General features: G+C 32.3%; 1 protein-coding gene across 7 annotated transcripts in view; it reads right to left on the reverse strand.

The window, feature by feature from the left end:
• The window catches only part of LOC127834427 (E3 ubiquitin-protein ligase rnf213-alpha-like), a 157,757-nt gene that overhangs the window by 14,632 nt on the left and 123,650 nt on the right, over positions 1–19,475 (reverse strand). For 6 of the 7 annotated variants that reach the window (XM_052360263.1, XM_052360260.1, XM_052360258.1 and 3 more), the window contains 11 exons: positions 19,203–19,454; positions 18,010–18,115; positions 17,581–17,870; positions 16,018–16,132; positions 14,510–14,626; positions 14,312–14,413; positions 13,976–14,029; positions 11,628–11,822; positions 7,233–7,314; positions 1,514–1,548; positions 1,270–1,367 (listed from right to left, as the gene is read on the reverse strand). In XM_052360263.1, coding sequence (XP_052216223.1) covers positions 1,270–1,367; positions 1,514–1,548; positions 7,233–7,314; positions 11,628–11,822; positions 13,976–14,029; positions 14,312–14,413; positions 14,510–14,626; positions 16,018–16,132; positions 17,581–17,870; positions 18,010–18,115; positions 19,203–19,454 — 1,446 coding nt within the window. The remainder of the gene's footprint in view (positions 1–1,269; positions 1,368–1,513; positions 1,549–7,232; positions 7,315–11,627; positions 11,823–13,975; positions 14,030–14,311; positions 14,414–14,509; positions 14,627–16,017; positions 16,133–17,580; positions 17,871–18,009; positions 18,116–19,202; positions 19,455–19,475) is intronic. The other variant, XM_052360259.1, reaches the window with a different exon arrangement.

A 19,475-nucleotide genomic window follows, 5' to 3' on the forward strand; every position in this document is an offset into this window, starting at 1 on the left:
TTATTCTTATGTATTTGCAGCATTTAATGTAGTTGCATTTTAACTGTACTTCTACATAAATAGATAATAAAAATATGTTTACCATGTGATCATAGATTATGTTATTTTTGTATTATGACAGTTTTTTTACGGACATACGGACAGACTGACAATTTCAGGAGAAAGATATTGACAATACATATTGCTTTACTTGTAATACACGGTGAATTTGGTGTCCACCTAGCGATCGGGAGTTCACGGGTGCAATCCCCACTCTTGGAGCATTCTTTAGATATCCCCCAAAGACAACAAGTATTGGTTCTAGTTTTAGGTAACGGACTCGAGAGCATTTCAAATAAGCCTTATGCTTTCTATGCAATCGAGGTAAAATAAATTGGTTTAAACTTAATACACATAATATCGGTTTTACTTTTTGAGTTAATATTTATTATGTTTTGCTTTATATTGTACGTAACAGAAATTGGACATTTGACATCTGGCAAAAAATAATGGCATAGTATACGCGGAAGGACGGCATGTCGGACAGACAGATAAACACGACTAATGGCAGACAATCCTGTGGTACCCTATGGTAAAACTTATAGCGAACTAACAATCTACCCATGTAGAAAAAAAACATTCCTTCGAAAACATTATCCCCAGCCGCGACATGTGTCATTTTAACCACACAGTGTTATCTTGACCTTATGATGGCGTGATTGCCTTATTAAACAATATATGATAAACATTTGAGGAAGGTTCCATAAAATTGCGTTTAAGTGCAAACGTAATACAGAAAGTACATGCTCAGACTATATTTTTTTGCAGATAATCTTTACCTTTCGCTGCCGTTAGAGGCACGTGTATGATAAAAATCTCCTCAATTAAACAAACGCTTAAACAAAGTATCAAACTAATAATTATTCAAAAGACATTAGGGGCTAGATATATTTGACATTTAAGTGAGTGATCGCAAGTCTGAGAAAGCCTGATAGACTTATGATTCCTGTCAACCGATAGGATTAATGTTGCAGTTAAGTTGTATGAACATCATTAAAAGTGTTAAGCAAATATAGACCGACCAAATTGTAAATGCTGCAGACAAAAGGAGAAAAGAATCGATGGACAAGTGTCATTTGAATACGCCGTTCCGCTTCTTCCTTTTTGCAAAGTATACTAACATATACATTTATTCTTTTATAAATAAGCGTGTAATTACTAATGTATGGTCACTCATGCAATATAAGCTTACACAGTGAATAAGTTAAAATAAAAAGCACAAAATCTTACCTTGTGTCGTGTTTATTATTTTTATATCTCCGATGACTTTCTCCGCCAATTGTTGCACCACAATCTGTGCATTTGCTTTTTGTCCAAGGACGGCCACACTGTCAAATTGAATTTTGGATATACAATTAAATCACTAGGTTTTTTGTATCAATATTTTAAAACACTGCAACTGCAATATGCACACACATTAACCTAAAAGTGCTGTTACCAGAATAACTTCTACCGAAAGGTAAAATGTACTCACTTCTCCGATTAAATAGGGATGGCCGTTGGGGCATACTGAAACGAACACATGTATTAAGTGTTTATTGTGCGGCTTTTATTAAACTTGTTGACAACTATATGTACCTTAATTTCACAAAATACAATTTACGTTATCCTGTAATGTTTTGTCGTCTAAACGTGAGCCAGTCGCCTTTGACATTGTTTGGGGCCTCATGTGATAGGATAGGATTAATACATGGGCCCGGAAGTCGGACGAAATAGCTGAAGAGCGTAGAACGATAGAGCAGTTGGATATGAAAGTTGTCTGTCAGTTAAGGAAAGGTGGCAAGCTAAATGTTAAGCGGACAATGCCACTTGCAAATTCTATCGACACACATACAATCGATTTGACAAGTGTGTTTCCCGAGTTCCCGTTAGCAACATAAATAAAAGAAACTCTTTGTATAAACACACATTCCTCGGTAGGTTTCATCAATTTTATGAAGGTCAGTATTTTAGATTCTTATAAGGTCCACGTTAAAATGATACACGAAACAATAGGCGAGTTGGCGTATAATTGACGCAACAACGGTTTAAATATCCACTTGTTGTTGAAAGCGGTTTTGTAAGATTCATTTATCATGTAACATCTGAAATCCCTTTTAATAAGCAAATCATTTATACTATTATTCCACATAATGTTACATTCAATGTCAAATTATTGCTGGGTAATGCAAATAAACAGTTTCTTAAAATTCAGATTATAAGTGACCAAGATCAAACGCGAAAAGAAATTATTATTTAAAAGCAAATAACTACATAACAAAATCAACTGTGAGTAACGACCTTATAATATGCGCATTTTCCCCCTGTAGGGATTCTTCATGTAAAGTTTAATCAAATTTGGTTCATTAGTTTCTGTGATCTGACAAAGAAACGTAAAATTCATTAGACAATGTCAAATAATTAATACATGTGCATTAGCTCCCACCCAATTTACACCAATAACGTCCCATATGGACGCTGCATATACATTTTTATAATTAGAGTCCGAGATCAAATGCGGAATGAATGATTATTAAAATGGAAAAAAGGCAAGAATGATTTAATGGAGCGGAACAACGTCAAAATAAGCGTATTTTCTCTCTAAATCGAAAATGCATATAGGGTGTCATTAAATTCGGATTAATAAGTTCAGCGTTCTCAAGCGGTTACGAACAATCAACTTGAATGTATTCGTAATCTTTTTGTAAAAGATATATGTAAAATAATTTGATCGGAACAACCTAACAATTTATGCATGTGCACCCTATTAGGATGCTGCATAAGACTTTTCAACAAATGCATCTCACGCTGAAATTGGAAGTTTAATGGTAATACGGGCGAACGTAAAGAAGGACGAACTAACTGACATCGAGTAAAAACTGATAAGATTATTGAGGACGTTTGTTTTAGACCGACGAAAACTCAATTCCGTCAGTAGAAGAATTCAGACTTCCGAAAAATAGGGCGACTATATGGTGTCTTTATAAAATGCAAATGACGTTTCCGATAATAATTTGGTGTCACGTAAACCTTAAATATAAAACATGGGAACCAACATAAAACCAAAATTGCGTTTTCTGTCTTGAAACATATCCAATCTCCTTTTTATGTTGTATCTTTGAAATGTTTATTTTATAAGGAAGAACAATTATAAATCAAAGGATATATAACTGTTAGTGATTTATAAACCAAAATATAAGAATATATTTATTATAAGTCCTTTATTTATTTAACTGAAGTCAACATGTGTTAAGTATATGTAAATTTGAAAAATGAACATACAAACCTTGTCAGAAATAATAACTAAAAATAAATATTTTAAATTAACTTAAATTTGTATGTGCATAATGCTGATGTTTATTTGCCACTCCTTATATGTCATTGCTATTCATATCATGCCATTATTTGTTTTCAAGAAAAGTGGTTATTGTCTTAAAGGGACCGTCAACCACGAATGACGAAAAAATAAAAGCTCTAAAATGCCGTATTTATTTATAAATCATTGATTGATATTGTGTAATCCATAAAAAAACAAAACACTGACTTCATGGATTAATATATTTACATTAATTGTTAATTTTATTTATATATAAAATATATAATTTTCATTTTATTTTATATTAAAAATAAAATTAACAATTAATGTAAATATAGTAATCATTAAAGTCATTGTTTTGTTTTTAAAGGGGTTACAATTGATTGAAATATCTCGACTGGTATATTACATTACTTGAACAAAGTTGTTAAGTTTTCATATTTTCAGTATATTCGGTAAAAGACTGTACTGGGTACAGGTACCAGGTAACTACCAGAAAACTATAAATAACGCAAGTTCATTGATCATCATCGTCAGTGGTAAACCCAGGAATGCAAATTGTGCATGCGTAGTAAATTGTATATATTTTATATATAAAATGATCAATCTACTTGCGTTTTTTAATGGTGTATATCGTATTGTCATCTCTTTCGCGATTTACTTTCGATTTAACATCGCGAAATTTTATTACCGAATATACAGAAAATATGAACTTTTTTCAAGCAATGTAATTTACCAGTCGTGATATTTTAATCAATATTAACTAATAATTGTAAAAAGTGCGGTATTTTAAACTTTTTTTTTCGCCAATCGTGGTTGACGGTCCCTTAAAAATCATACATTTGTTATTGCACGTTTTATGATTAAGCAAAAATAATAATGGTAATGTCAGCTGAATGGCTAGATATTATTTAAACAATTAAAAATTCACACTATTTTATTTAAATAATTAATCAGCTTCTTATACTTGTGAACGTCTTTGTTTTTATATATATTCTTGAAAATTTCAAGCTGCATGTAGTAATACTTGTTTTATTGATACCTATTTATTTTCCGTTGTAAAGGGGTTATGTAAACATTACTTAATGATTAATAATATGGTAGTTGTATATACATTTGATTAGTTAATGTATGAATGAAATGGATATTTGCAACACATGAACATTGATAACAATTGTTTAATTATATCAGAGGAGGCGTTGTACCTTTCTTTAATTATATTTTTAATACAAGTATTCATTAAAAGAGTGTGTGGATGTTGTTGATTTAAGAAAAAAACATTTGTTTGTTAATTTTTAGCACCCTTTAACCCGAAACTATTGTATTAAAGTAATTTATATTTATAAAAAAACAAACATCTAACTGCTGGCTTATTTAGCAATCATGGAGATTGAAAACATTTAATAACCTAAAGTTTGCTCATTTGTTGCTCACCATAACAATCGTATGATATTTCTTTGATGCATACTTGAAGACGCATTTATTTACGACATAAATCTAGACGCATATGGGTACGTATGTGTATATGTGATTGTGTATGTGAGTATTTATATATATGTACATGTATGTAAATATTTGTAAATAACTTGCAAATACTCCATACTTACTTGTTTTTGATTTGAGACCGTATTATATATATATATATATATATATATATATATATATATATATATATATATATATATATATATATGCTTCTTTATGCTTAAGAATTTGGTGCTTTTTCTCATTATCATTATTTTATTATATGTCCAAAATCGGATGTAATAAAGTGAAACACTACTAGTGCAAAAGTATGTTTAAAACGTATCTGTTATAAATCACTATTGATACAAAAATATGTGAAAAAAATATATGTTATTAAATCATGTATTTGGTGTTAACAAACCATATTGTTTGCTTGTAACAACAATTATTTGTTTAATATACACCAGCAGAAAGTGATTTTAATAATGGATATATATGTTCTTTCGAGAAATAACTGAAACAAACATGGCTTAAGAGATAAGTGTCTAGCGAAGGAAATTTATACACACTTTTTTAATCGATAAAAGATTCAAAATGTTTTTAACACTGGTAAATTGTTAGCCAAAAAAGTAGGTCCACAGCTGAAAACTAATTTTGTGCTTGATATATTGAAAACATACATATTGTTTGTCGAAAAAATGCTAATAACACATAGCGATGATATTCTAGATATTCCGCTATTATAGAATCATAACTTTAAAATGAGCAATACTTTACACAAAAAAGATATCCGTTTTGTGAGAGACATAATGATAAAACAATTGTTTTGTTTCTAAAGTATCTCTGGAATTTCATTTTGGAACACATGCACATTTCCTATTATATGATTAGCTAGCGTTATAAGATTCTACATTTAAACTTGTCATGACATGTCAAATTTAAATTATAAAACCCAAGGGCCTATATTGTCAACTTATATCAAGAAAATAGTAACCAGCCCTAAAGAGGACAAACATATTTATAACATATAAATACGAAATAGTAATATTCAAACTATTCAAGTAAAGTGGAATTCAAAACTTGTAAATATAGATATGTAAAACGTATGTACACTTTTGTTCAATATAACTAGGAATATATATATATCAAATTGCTCCCGTGTAGAATAATCCTCAAAATCTTGGTAACAAAATCTCTATTGTTTAAGATGAAAATCGTCGCCAACTATCTATATACATTTTGTAATAATGAAATAGAAAACATTAAACACTTGATCTGGTACTGCTCCTGTACCAAAGAAATTTTTAAAATTTTGCTTTTGAAATCATCCAGAGAGAAGTAGACCAAGTATATTTACTAAGCTGGAATATCAAGAAATACTACTTAGAATTACAAATTCAAAAGTGATTTATATAAACATCGTGTGCCTGGAAATTGAACGGTACGTTTGTGGTGTTCAAAAGAAAATAGAAATCCTTCAAAACTTTGAACTTGTAAATAGCATGAAGCAAACACTTGAAATATACAAAAGTACAATAAAACAGAGGACGAATCGAGAAACTGGTCATTTGTCAAAACATGTTCAGACATCCCTTATTAATTATAACATTAATATTGTCCATTATATCTGCAATATTTTTATTCTGCATTATTATTGTAATATACAAAACGAAACTCAGCAATTAATTCATCTTTCTTATGTGCACACTATTTGTAGAAAAGATATATGTATGCACAAAGGTGTTACTTTATTGTTATAAACAAACGAATATTTTTTTCTTTTGTTGCTGCAAAAAATGAAAAATATATATGTAAACTGTTATACATAAATGGGTTATGATTGCAGCTATGTTTATATACATAAATATGAAACATTAATTTATTAAGTACATACACGTGAAACTGTATACAAGTATGTGTTTGACTTTCTATGTATGTTAGATGAATTTAACATGAATGTATGTATTACTATATGGCAAAAATAAATATTTTTTGCAAAGTAAAAAGATGTTTTTTTAATCAAAATATTCTTAAAACATACATTACCGATATTGAACAATTATAAATACATGTACAATGTATTTTAAAATGTATTTTGCTAGTTGTCAATTAACTATCCAAGACTGGATTTGATTGTGGTAAATTTCCGAATGTTTGAAAAGGCGTCATAAGTAAGCCCTTTCAAGCGTGCTTTTCTCTTTAAGTTGTGGCTAAATAAAATGAAGCAAACTTTCTTGACTTTCCAAATGTTAGAAATGATACACCGTCACGCAAACTGACAATGATTATATATTTTATAGCATGTTCGTTTCGGGACCCCATTTCTTCATTATTTGTGTTTTAAGCCAATCCACGCTGCTTTATTAAATGTAAATGTAGTAAAATTTAACTGTTTGTTATTGTGTTACTAATCAACTATTGATCCGCTTACGGTAAACGTGTTCCTCTGATGCTGCCGCATGCAATATAGGATGATTCTCAATAGGATCTTCCATTGCAGGCAGGAACATCATCTAAAAATAACAATGTGAAATAATAAAGTTTGCGCTTGTTGTGTATGGCTCTTATTAATTTAAATGCATTTATCAACATTGTTTCCGAACGAAAAACGATGGTAGTTCTAAATGAAAACTTTTTCTACCAGTTATACATTGAGACAATCGCATAACGTAACACGCATGTTTTTCAGTGGAACAATATAAAGCTCGTTAACCCTTGTTTATGAATTCGAGCACATTATCTTTAATCTTTTTCTCATATTCGTGTTTTACTCTTGTCTACTGTTGCATTATATATTTTTTAACGAAGCAAATATAGTTTTCTTTTTCACAAACATTTCCAACAATAATTTTCATTTATGAACTAAACAACTATAAATTGACTCATGCTGTTATCATAGTATTGTATTTAGAACGAACTATGGGCGTTATGTACAGTTTTATTTCAATCTCCATTTCAAATCTTAATTTAGTCTCTTTTTTTAAATCGGGTACGAATATCAACGGTTTCGCAAAAACATCTTTTAGGGTCAGGTTCAACCTAACCTAAAAGAATTGGATAGAATGTGTTACATACAAACATGTTTACATATTAACAAAAACATGTTGATTTAAATGGTAATGCAAACGTGCAATTTACACATTTTTATAATATGGTAATCTGTCCGAAACCTTTTTTGGTGTAGCATGAAAAGCATTCAAAAAATCATTCAAAGATAAGGCCGCAGTTCAAGGTCATTCGTGAAATATCAGTGTTCTAACATTATTCCTGGAAAGTGGCAAATTTATGTTTTTCCTGCGAAGAGGATTTTTCAATTACTAAGAAGAAATTTTAAGCATAAATTTGTGTGACGCTGCAAAAAAACACATATGAATTGCAATGTCGCAGATTATGTTCAAATGATAACGATATTGTCCAAATAAAAACTTACACCAGCATACTAAGATCTAATAAATTAACTGAACTCATTAAGTGTTAATTTTGACATTGTGTACTGTGGAACCCCTCTGAACCGAACAAGTGTATGGTTCGGTTACGTGATGAAAACTATAATAAACATAAGATTAACTATAATATAGAATATTGTACATTGTATAAATATACACTTTTTAAACATAGTTTTGATTTGATTATTCATTTTCAGCCTTTTACGATGCATTACACCAAAATACATATTATTATCCGTCAATATGAAATTTACAATATTTTTCTTTGCAAAATATCGAGCGACTATTCGATCAGTTTAATTTTCTTACATGGACATTACAATAAAAATACTTTCAATTACCTGATTTTTAACGGCCCCTTAATACCCAATTGAATAAACAATGGGTATATAGATATATTTTTCATACTTAAAATTTAACACTCTTCTCCACATAACAAAGCACTTGAAAAATGTCATCAGTAAATTGTTATCAGTATTCGCACTTCCATTGATGGGTATATATCACACGCCTTAAAATATTTGAGTGTTTCTTTAAATGTATTTACGCTTGTACAGTTTGTCAAAATATTAGAGTGATATCGTTGATTGGGCTGTAGTCAGCAATTAAAATAAATCACACTTGATCTGATGTTCATTGAACCAAGTCCCGAACGGTGTAAAGGGGGTAAAAATGCGCTTGACAGACTATACATGTATTTTAAAGCGGAGTATAAACGGTATTGAAGCTACCGTTGGTAGCTTGTAATTAATTTGATAATTTATTATTTTATATTTTTATTATATTTTCGTAGGATGAACGACAGAAATAAACGTTAATCTTCGAGTTGTTTGAGCGTTTTGACAAGAGATGATTGAGCTGAATTCTTTCGACGAAACACTAAATTTACAGCATGAAAGACAAAATTTGACAAAGGGATTTACATTTTCCTGTATGTGATCTAACGTTTTAGTTGTTCTTCAGCTTTCATGGATTTTAAATTGTTATCAATTTAATAATTTTAAAGAAATTATTCGATGCTATAAATATTAACAATGGCATACGCTGCCTATATTTTACAGTCAATGTACTGCATTTTCGTTAACTAGTTGTAGTCGTATTTTACTTGTAATTTGGGTTACCATCTCCTGTGTACACTGCGGGCTTTAGGCTATTATTAAAGCCAATATATATATATATATATTTTTAGCATGAATAATGATGATTTTTTTACGAAATCTGACTCGTTGTTTCATAGATATAGCCGGAAACTCAGATTATTCAGCAACAGCCAATTTACCGAAAATATTATTTGAGTCGAGTAAGGATGTAGTTCCAACGGCCGGATGCTCATTGGTCAGTGGGAAGGGAGATTTAAAGGGATTTAAATAAGTGTACTTCAACTACTCATATGTCCAGTTAAGTAAAATTCTATTTAGTTTGTACCATGTTATATTTGCAATCTCGATATATAAAAAAAATTATGTTTTTAAGTGTCGACTGCAATTTGCTTTTAAAAATGCAATTAAATATTATAATATTATAATATTTGAGAGCGTTATCAATACTGGCCTGTAGCACTTGAACACATTTTAATTATTTACATTGCAGTTCAAAGCACGTGTAATGTCTTTGCGGGAAAGGGAGACTCTAACAAGTTACATAGGATCGATAACGTTACAAAGTTGTTAATCTTAAGTGTAAATAAGACTGTTGTAATTGTTATTGTGAAATACGTTTAAAAGCAAATATATGTATTCAAATATACATAATCTCGACAAACACGTTTTTTAGAAAGAATTGTTTTAACTACGCACAACGTTTTTTGAAAGGATTTATTTCAAGTAATTGCATTTTCGCAAAATCATAATTTCAATCTGCATATGTGTTTGCTTTAATCAGATGTTAACGTGGTATGCTTTTTTATTCAGTTATCAGATGTCGTTGGTCATAAATGCTGCAATATTTGCTAATGATTTTTTTTCTGTTTTCAAATGACTTTAATACTTATTGATACTAAAATATTTAGCATATCCACGTCCAAGGCCAATGCGCATTTGAAGTATCAAGCCAATCGGCCAATTCGTTGACGAGTTTTTATCGGACACAATTTTCCCACTTATTGTGACAGTTACCTTGACCTTCGACAAAGTGATCCCACTTTTAATGGGATCTTCTTCTGTCCAAGGCCAATGCACAGGTGAAGTATCCAGCCAATCGGTCAATTTTGCTGACAACTTATTGATCGAAAACGATTTTCACACTTATTGTGAGAGTGAACTTGAAATAGTGACCCGAATTGTAATCGGGTCATCTACTGTCGAAGGCCAATGAACATGTGCATTATAAAGCCAATCAGTGAATTTGGTGACGAGTTATTGATATGAAACGACTTTCAAACATATTGTGACAATAACCTTGACCTTTGACCAAGTGGCCCCAATTTCAAAAGGGGTCATCTACTGTCCAAATATAATGCGAATTTGAAGTATCAAGCCAATCGTTCAATTTGTTCAATTTGTTGACGAGTTATTGATCGGAAACAAACAGATCTACCGAGAGACAGACTGTCAGCCCGACCGACCAACCAACAGACAGACCGACATCCATCAAAACAATAAACCCTCTCTTCTTCGAAGGAGAGGAATAAAGCAATAAAGCTAAATAGTTTAAGTTTCTGGTCACTTTTTGTCGTTATATGTATTAAAAACAATATTCGACAGGCCACTGTCCTGAATTTAAAATTCCAACAATTAAGTCTTAAGTTGCAAACATTTGATAAAAATATTCCGACGGCGCAAGTGCATAATTGTTATGTCCATGAATTACTTTAAAGTCTCGACACATCGATATGGCTACTGTATGATGCACTTAAAAAGTGTGTATAACATCGATTGTTTTTGTATATGTGTTATCATGTTTATGCTGATAGATGCTGATACTCTGTAAAATTCATTAAATGTGCAGTATGTAGGCTGGAGCATTTGTTTTTACCAAGGGGTAGCAATACAAAATTACACGATAACGGGTATTTACATTAAAAAAGGATGCCTTATTTATAGTGTATTTTGTTGATCACTGCAAAAAGCATGTATATTTTTTGTTCTTATTCTAATTGAACATACACTCTTTAATTAACGACATCATGCTATCATCGAATTCATTTTCGATTTATATGAATTGTAGGCGGATGCGATGTTTGTTAAATTCAAGATTTACAGGAAACACTATAATTGTTTTGCTAAATATGCATCTAAAAAGCTATAAATGCTGAGGATGACAAAACGCTCTTGTGCAAATGAAAAATAAATTTCGGCTTGGAATGCTCAGTTTATGTTTATAACGTTTTAAATATAAAAAAATGTACAGAAGTTCGTTATATAAAAAGACCATAACCATACCTCTATATCCTCATCTCCATTCGACAATTCAACAAACGGATTCATCAAATGTGTGCCGTTTTCTTTACACGCCAACAGTACAAACTTAAAGTGTGTAAGCAAGCACTGCAGGCCATAGTAAAACGTATCTGTCCGAGAAACAATCTTAAGACAACCCGGTTGTAGGTCATTGTGAAAAAGTTGCATAAGCAATTCCTGAAAAGATTCAGAAATAATAATTTAATATTTTCGATGCATATATGTTCAAAAGATCTATATAAATATGTTACTTTATTAAAATGCCTTGGCTATGTTGCTTTATAGAATGCTAAAAGAAAAAAGTATGGGCGAAATAATATCACATTCACTGGACGAACTTGCGGCTTCTTTTCTTATATTTCAAAGTAATGTCTAATGTACGTTTGATACATGTCATGTTGTTGTGCATCATATTAAATCATCAAAACGTGAAGATAACAGGCAGCACATGTTAAACATACAGTTACAAATCACAAATAAGTATTCACATTCAATATTAAATTTAAAAATGTTGGAATGGCTTTTTTATAATTATTACTTTGCGGTTTCCTAAATCATCATGAGCCTACGTAACTATCCTATACTGTCGGGAGGATATTAATTAAACCCATCAGAAAATGGATCTTGTCGCGTTGAATAAATCATCACTTCCAAATACATAATATTTCTTCATTCAATTATTTTCTCATCGTTCAATTATCCGCCATAGTGTTTGCGAGACCTCATTTCCAAATCAATATTGTTGACATAATGAAATCAAGAAGTGACAACAAGTTAAACTAATAAGTAAGCCACAGTACGTTTTCCACAATTTTGCATTGTAAGGACCATACATGTTTGTGCTTATCTTGTTTACGAAAAAAAATATGCGTTTCCATCTCAGGTGACCGTGACCTTTCGTAGCTATAATAAGTGTATAGTTTAATGTTAATCTTATTTCTTTTCGTGTAAAGCCGACTCAATCCAAGAAGGACGGGGCAAAGTTTTGAAGCCCCAGTCCCACAGAAGCACGGATGGATAGGGCGGTGCCGGATCTGCAATCGGATCTCGAAGGTGTAACATATAGGTCGTGAACATAGCTTAAGTATCAAAATGCTAGCCAAAATGAAACGTTCTAATACAGTGGGCCTTCTAGTTTCTTTTAAAAAGATCGTCACGAGCAGCATCCGCTACGTTTGAAGATCAGCAGCAAGAAGGATCAACCTTGAGATCCAAATCAAGGTCCTCACCACCGTCACAAGTAGATTTACAAGCACTGATCCGGCGTCTGAGCTGAGGAAGGTCCACGTTTGTTCTTTGCTGCCTTTGTGATTGAGTTGGAATAAAGCTGCGACACCACATCTATGAGCGGGTTGTCGTTTCGTCATTAACTAGTATAACGTTGTGATTGTTGACTTTCTGATGAGCTAAATTCACATGCGTATTCGATTGCGCAGTCTCAGAAGTTTGTGTAAGCAGATACATGACATCACTATAGACGTAGCGGTCTCCGGATATTGCATCATCGTAGTGAGTAGACATCAATAGCGATGTGCACGAATGCCGAACGCGTTTTCGACCATCCGTCGCCCCCCCCCCCCCCCTGGAAAGTCGGTAGTTGAAGACTCTCTCGGAATATAAAAAAGCATTTTTCATTTCACGAGCCACTAATTTAAGGCGAATTTGTCATACGGATCGATGTAGAACGGAATGTGTTTGTCGTCGTTCGGTAGAGGTTCAGGATAAGGTAGGCTCCCTTGTCGATGGTGTTTCCATCAGCTCATTGCTGTTAAACACTTAAGCATCACCGGCTGCTCCATTGCTGCCTATTTCCGCCTGAATAGAACTGGAAGTCGGGGTCGAACAAGGCAATATGGATTATATGGAATGATCCTTTGTGTCACCCTGTCTGATCCGGGACTGTTCTATCCGTCCGTGCTTATATGAGACATGGGCTTTAAGGCCAGTTGCCGTTCCAATCAATAACGTTGGAAATCCAAGGCAAATGTTCATTAAAATCCAACACGACAGTGGAATGTTTATTTCTTAACCCAATTTTTTAAGGAAAAACAATCAATTAGGAAATAGTCCAAGCATAAAACGTCTTGAAAGTTAAAAATATGAAAATATTATTCAAAAACATCCAATGAAAAGAAAATCTGATTGGTTTCGGGCAAATCCCCTGAAATAGTATATCTGTGAAGTGAGAAAACGTTTGCAGTGTTACTCGCGCAATAGCTCATTCATTTCCACGCTGTATTGTACGGTGTAAAACGAACTCAAACACATGCCCTTTGTAAATTACTGACTTATTTATTTCATTTAATGAAAAGAGAAATTACAATACACACCTTATCATTTGAAAAAAGATCGTGATCGAAGAACTGGTATAGTTTGTCTTTGTTCTAAGGACATACAAAAGCACACATAAAGTAAATACAACAATAGGAAACAGCATTAAACATAAGTCCTTTGTAATGTAAAATCAACATTGCATACGTTCTTTCTTATGATCACACAAAGGCAAGCTGCTGTTACTCAAGTTTCGTTGTCATAATATGTTTTCCTCAATTAGGAATGGAATGAATATAATTTTTAGATCTACATTTAACATGTATATATACATTTTGAATATTTGTTTCACACAATATTTAAAAAAAAATAAGTGAATGAGAAACATAAAGTACCTCTAAGTTCTGTTTTGTATTCCAAACATTGGCGCATGTTACAAGCCTGTGAACAGCCAATAATAGGAACAGCACCCAAGTACTATCGCCTGTTTGCAGCTGCTGTAAATTAAAAACAACAACAACAACACAACAGCACAAAATAAATAAAAATAAACAAATACAGTTACTTGACGTCATAATTAACCTACGTCATACTTCTAATAATAATTTCAGGTTCGTGATTTCTGTAGAATTTAGGAGGCATTTTGAAACTGCTTCTCGAATATCTGAGTAAGTTGAGCCGCACACTATGTATCTGTCGCAGTCTGCCATCTGAAAAGATAGTTATTACCTATTGGAACTGTACGCACCTAACACTTATCTACAATTGTATTATGCTTTATAACTTCAACTCGTTCTTTATAAGATTTCCGGACAAGTAAAGGAAGGAACTAACTCCGTACTTAATGAGCACTACTTCAGTACAGTTTTTGTGCAATGGTTTGCACCTAACAAACGTCAGAAAAATGGAACTACTCCGTTACATGTAAACGTGTTTTTACAATTGTTTATCACATCACTACACTCCGTACAATATGCGTTTAGTGCCTAAAAAGCAAAACTTTACAGACATCAGTCAAAAAGGTGTATTATCTTGTATATGAATGAAAATAATATCAGCGATCCATTTAATTGCAAATTTATGACATGTGTCAAAACATTTAGTTTTTATCATCCTAACACTGCCTGCTATGCTTACAAGGTAAAATTTTAAATAGCATCTATTCCCCTCATCACGTTTATGGTGAATTCTCACGAGCGCGTTTTTTAAATATATAAAACCCAATTCAAAGTATGGAATGAATATTGTTTTTGTTCGTATAAATGTGTGTACATTCGTTTGTAACGTCATGCGTCTTTCTTATGCAATTTATATTGCCGCTTATTTCATTTAAATCGTTTTAAGCTATAAATCATTTCATATTAAATAATTTACCATTAACATAACATTTATATTGTTTTATTGTTTTCTTTGCAAATGAATGATGCACTTAATCAATTCTTAGCAAAAGCATATTTGGAACGTGTTTTTAAGTTCGAAATAATGTGGTTGATATGGTGTCCCCCTTGCATCCGATACGTCACTTGTTCGATATCCACCTGGAAAGCGGTATCACGATCTTTCAAAAACAAAAACAGCAACAACAGCAACAAAGTACTGGGTTTTTCCATAATACGGAGTCGGGAGTGTTTCTATAAACCATGGCTTACGACGCAATCGAGCTTGAGTAAAAAAATCTTACTAAAAGCGTTTTGATGAAAGTAGCGTGCGCTGAAAAAATGGAATATTATGACGCAAATAGTCATTTAGGCATGTGCTGCAAACTGGCAAATTTTGACGAAAGTAGTTTGCATTTTGTTAAACGCTTATTGTAAACAATGTACCTGCTATATTCTAACAGACGGAGATAATTGCTGTTATTTAAAAATTAAAAATCCTTCAGAACGGAAGAAATTTATAACGCTTATAAATGTGTTAACACTCAAAAGATTGTTTTGTATTACCCGTATAACCGTCGTCGTTAAAGTAGTTGCCATTGTTTAATTTTTTATGCGGGAATGTAGGAAAGAAACGTGAAATGCGCAAAAATAAATGTATTCACAGACATTATCTAGTTTACCGTATCTCAAAGGAAGTGGGCTGCAAATAAATATATACAAACCAGGTTGCCTTCTGAATTGTAGGCTAACCAATTCAGCATTCCATTTGGAGAGTTACAGACCCGTTGATATACTTCTATTCCAAAACCATGACACAACTGCTTAGCAAGGAATACCCTGGAAAATATAAATGACAAAACAATATGTGTAGTACGTAGATAACACTCTATTGGTTTGTGTTCATAAGTAAATTGTTTGTTTTAAGATTGTTTTGCAGTGAATCAATTTCGTTCTGTATAATAACTAGACATATTCAGACAAACAAATTGTACAAGAAAATTACGGGCTACTTCTACTTTCAAAAGATCCATCGATTGACAAATAAAGAATTGTCTTCAAATTCTTGGTTAAACTTAATATTTCGATAAACTATTGTGTACTTTATCAATACTTATTTAACCTTCCAAGCAAAGAATGGTATGACATTGATATGTTTATTAAATAAAACATATACAATAATAAGAAAGCGGGTACCCCGTTATATGACTTTGCTTCATTTACCTCTTCTTACATCAGAATATAGTTAGTTTATTACTTAATACATTTACATAAAACCTATTTCGTTACTGTAATTATCTCTAATATATATTGTGGCTTTAAATATTTTATATTAAGGATTTTAACAAAACAACACGTGAAAGAAGTTGTGCTATATAACGATATTAATATAATTAAATACTTTTTATGTTTTGCAATTTGAGCTAGCTTTAATATCGACGGTAAAAAGCGTTTCGCAACTAATCGGGATGTAACGATTTTATGCCATACAAACAAAATGTTGATAATCCGACCCACAACTAATAATGAGATCCAATAATAATCTGACGACATGAAATTTATTACAAGGAATGGGACTTTTCAAGGAAGAACAAAATACAAGATAATTATGACAATGAACAGTTGCACTAGTCATTGACCAAAACGTGGGGGTAAATATCTTTCAACTTTCAAGACATGGTTTAGACATTTTACCATTTAAGGTTTTTACCCTTTCATCTAGAGATAACAGTAATGAAAATCCTTAAAAGGACGAGAAAGCCGGAGCTTGAAAAATATAGTTCCTCATGACACAATGCTATGTATTCACATTTGTATTTAAAATATGACATTGGTTATAAATATCGTTCGTGAAATATATAAACTCCTTATGATGTGCATGGTCATTTTTTCGAGATAGATTTAATTCTGTGTCATATTATAAGTGCGGACAAATTTAAGGCGGAGAGACGGAACGATCAAAGAAAATAATAATACAATTATAGTTCCATCACTTTTTAATGCGTGGGGAAACGCATTCGTCAAATGTGTTGGTATATTTGAATAAACATGATTAAAAAAAACGAGTTTCTTTCGCTAATAATAACAGATGATATTTGAATGAAATATGGTATGTGTTTATATTCTTACAATCCATTAAATACATTTTGAATATAAACCCGTTGAACGCCAAAATCATTTACTGTAAATTGTGAGACACATATACTCATTTTTTATTATGGTTTGAACAGATTAAAACTGATGTTACTCTCAGTGAAGGACACTTTCAGCAAACAACATTAGTATACCTTGGACAGTCTGTATGTATACTTTCACAAAATTCCCGCACTTTGTGTATAATTGGTGGTACATGCCCCATGTGGAAATCGTCTTTTTTCAAAACTCCATACGCCATGCATTCCGCTGCGATTCCTAGGCCAACACGCACATCTGCTATACAACACAACAGTTTTGTAACTGTTTCGTTTTTAGATTGATTTCCAATTGCAAGAAAGGGATATTGGGACTCCGCCATCCATTTACAAACTTCAATGTAGTTACAGTTTTCGTCTTTATTCAAAATACCACGCCGAAAATTCTGCAATTATATATTATTGTAAAATATATTTTATCGTTGCTACTTGTTCGATTTAATAAGTTCAACAGAATAAATTCAAACATCTACGGCAAACCTAAAAACGTAAAATAATAAATAGATACAATATATGTTTTCATACCTCATAACATTGCACAATAATGAGATAAATTTCCATCAAATTTGCGTCTTCATTGCCAGCTGTTTTTATGAACTGATGTATGTACTCCGTAACACTATCTGTTACACTAAAGAAAGCACGAAAATGTTTATGCCATGAAACCGAAGTTTAAACATGTCACCACTAGATTTTCGTTACAATAATACAATTTGCTAAGTCGAGCTTAGGTCCGCATGTCACATGAACACATAACATTTACACATTAACACACATTTATTATATCTATAGTTATTTTTTTTAACCCAAATCCAACCCTATGCCAGGCATGGGTGCGAGCTACATGCACATAATAAATTCAATACAAATCTAGTTCTTCAGTGGAAAAAGTTGTTATGTTTTATTATAAATATCTGAACATTGAACCATCTTGCCCTTAATGAAACCATATATTTGGTCTTGATGCAAGCTTACGACATACGTATTTTCGTCATGGTTTGTAAATGCAAAATTCGCTGTAAACGTTGTTTAAAGTAGTTGCGTATGTCACAATTTACAGAAAACCAAATTGTATTGAAAATATATAGAGATATTGTATGTGACACGTCTGTCTGTCTGTCTGTCTGTCTGTCTGTCTGTCTGTTTGTCTGTCTTTCTATCTGTCTGCCTGTCTGTCTGTCTGTCTGTCTGTCTGTCTGTCTGTCTGTCTGTCTGTCTGTTTGTCTGTCTGTCTGTCTGTCTGTCTGTCTGTCTGTCTGTCTGTCTGTCTGTCTGTCTGTCTGTCTGTCTGTCTGTCTGTCTGTCTGTCTGTCTGTCTGTCTGTCTGTCTGTCTGTCTGTCTGTCTGTCTGTCTGTCTGTCTGTCTGTCTGTCTGTCTGTCTGTCTGCCTGTCTGCCTGTCTGTCTGTCTATTTGTCTGTCTGTCTGACTGTCTGTCTGCCTGTCTGTCTGTATGTTTGTCTGTCTGTCTGTCTGTCTGTCTGTCTGTCTGTCTGTCTGTCTGTCTGTCTGTCTGTCTGTCTGTCTGTCTGTCTGTCTGTCTGTCTGTCTGTCTGTCTTCTGTCTGTCTGTCTGTCTGTCTGTCTGTCTGTCTGTCTGTCTGTCTGTCTGTCTGTCTTGTCTCTCTCTCCACATATATATATATATATATAAATATATATATATATGTATATATATATATATATTATTTTTTTATTTATATGAACTTTTTTTCAATACCTAAACTTGAATATCAGTTGCAACAAAAAGCATCTAAACACCGGATTCGGATCAAGTCCACTATCATATAAACTAAGATCTTTTGTAAACGTTTTGCCGCCAGATTCTGATGAACATATTACATGGCCAAAAAGCTGAGTTAAAACATCTCGGGATGGTGGAACTTCATCAGAAAAGCACAATTGGGTAACAACGTCCACAAAAAATGTATTGCATCGTTTTTGAAATACTTCCAATCTCGCAACTTGATTTCTGTAAAATAAGAATTTAAGA

This window comes from Dreissena polymorpha, chromosome 6 (genome assembly GCF_020536995.1).
Source record: "Dreissena polymorpha isolate Duluth1 chromosome 6, UMN_Dpol_1.0, whole genome shotgun sequence".
Classification (NCBI taxonomy): domain Eukaryota; kingdom Metazoa; phylum Mollusca; class Bivalvia; order Myida; family Dreissenidae; genus Dreissena; species Dreissena polymorpha.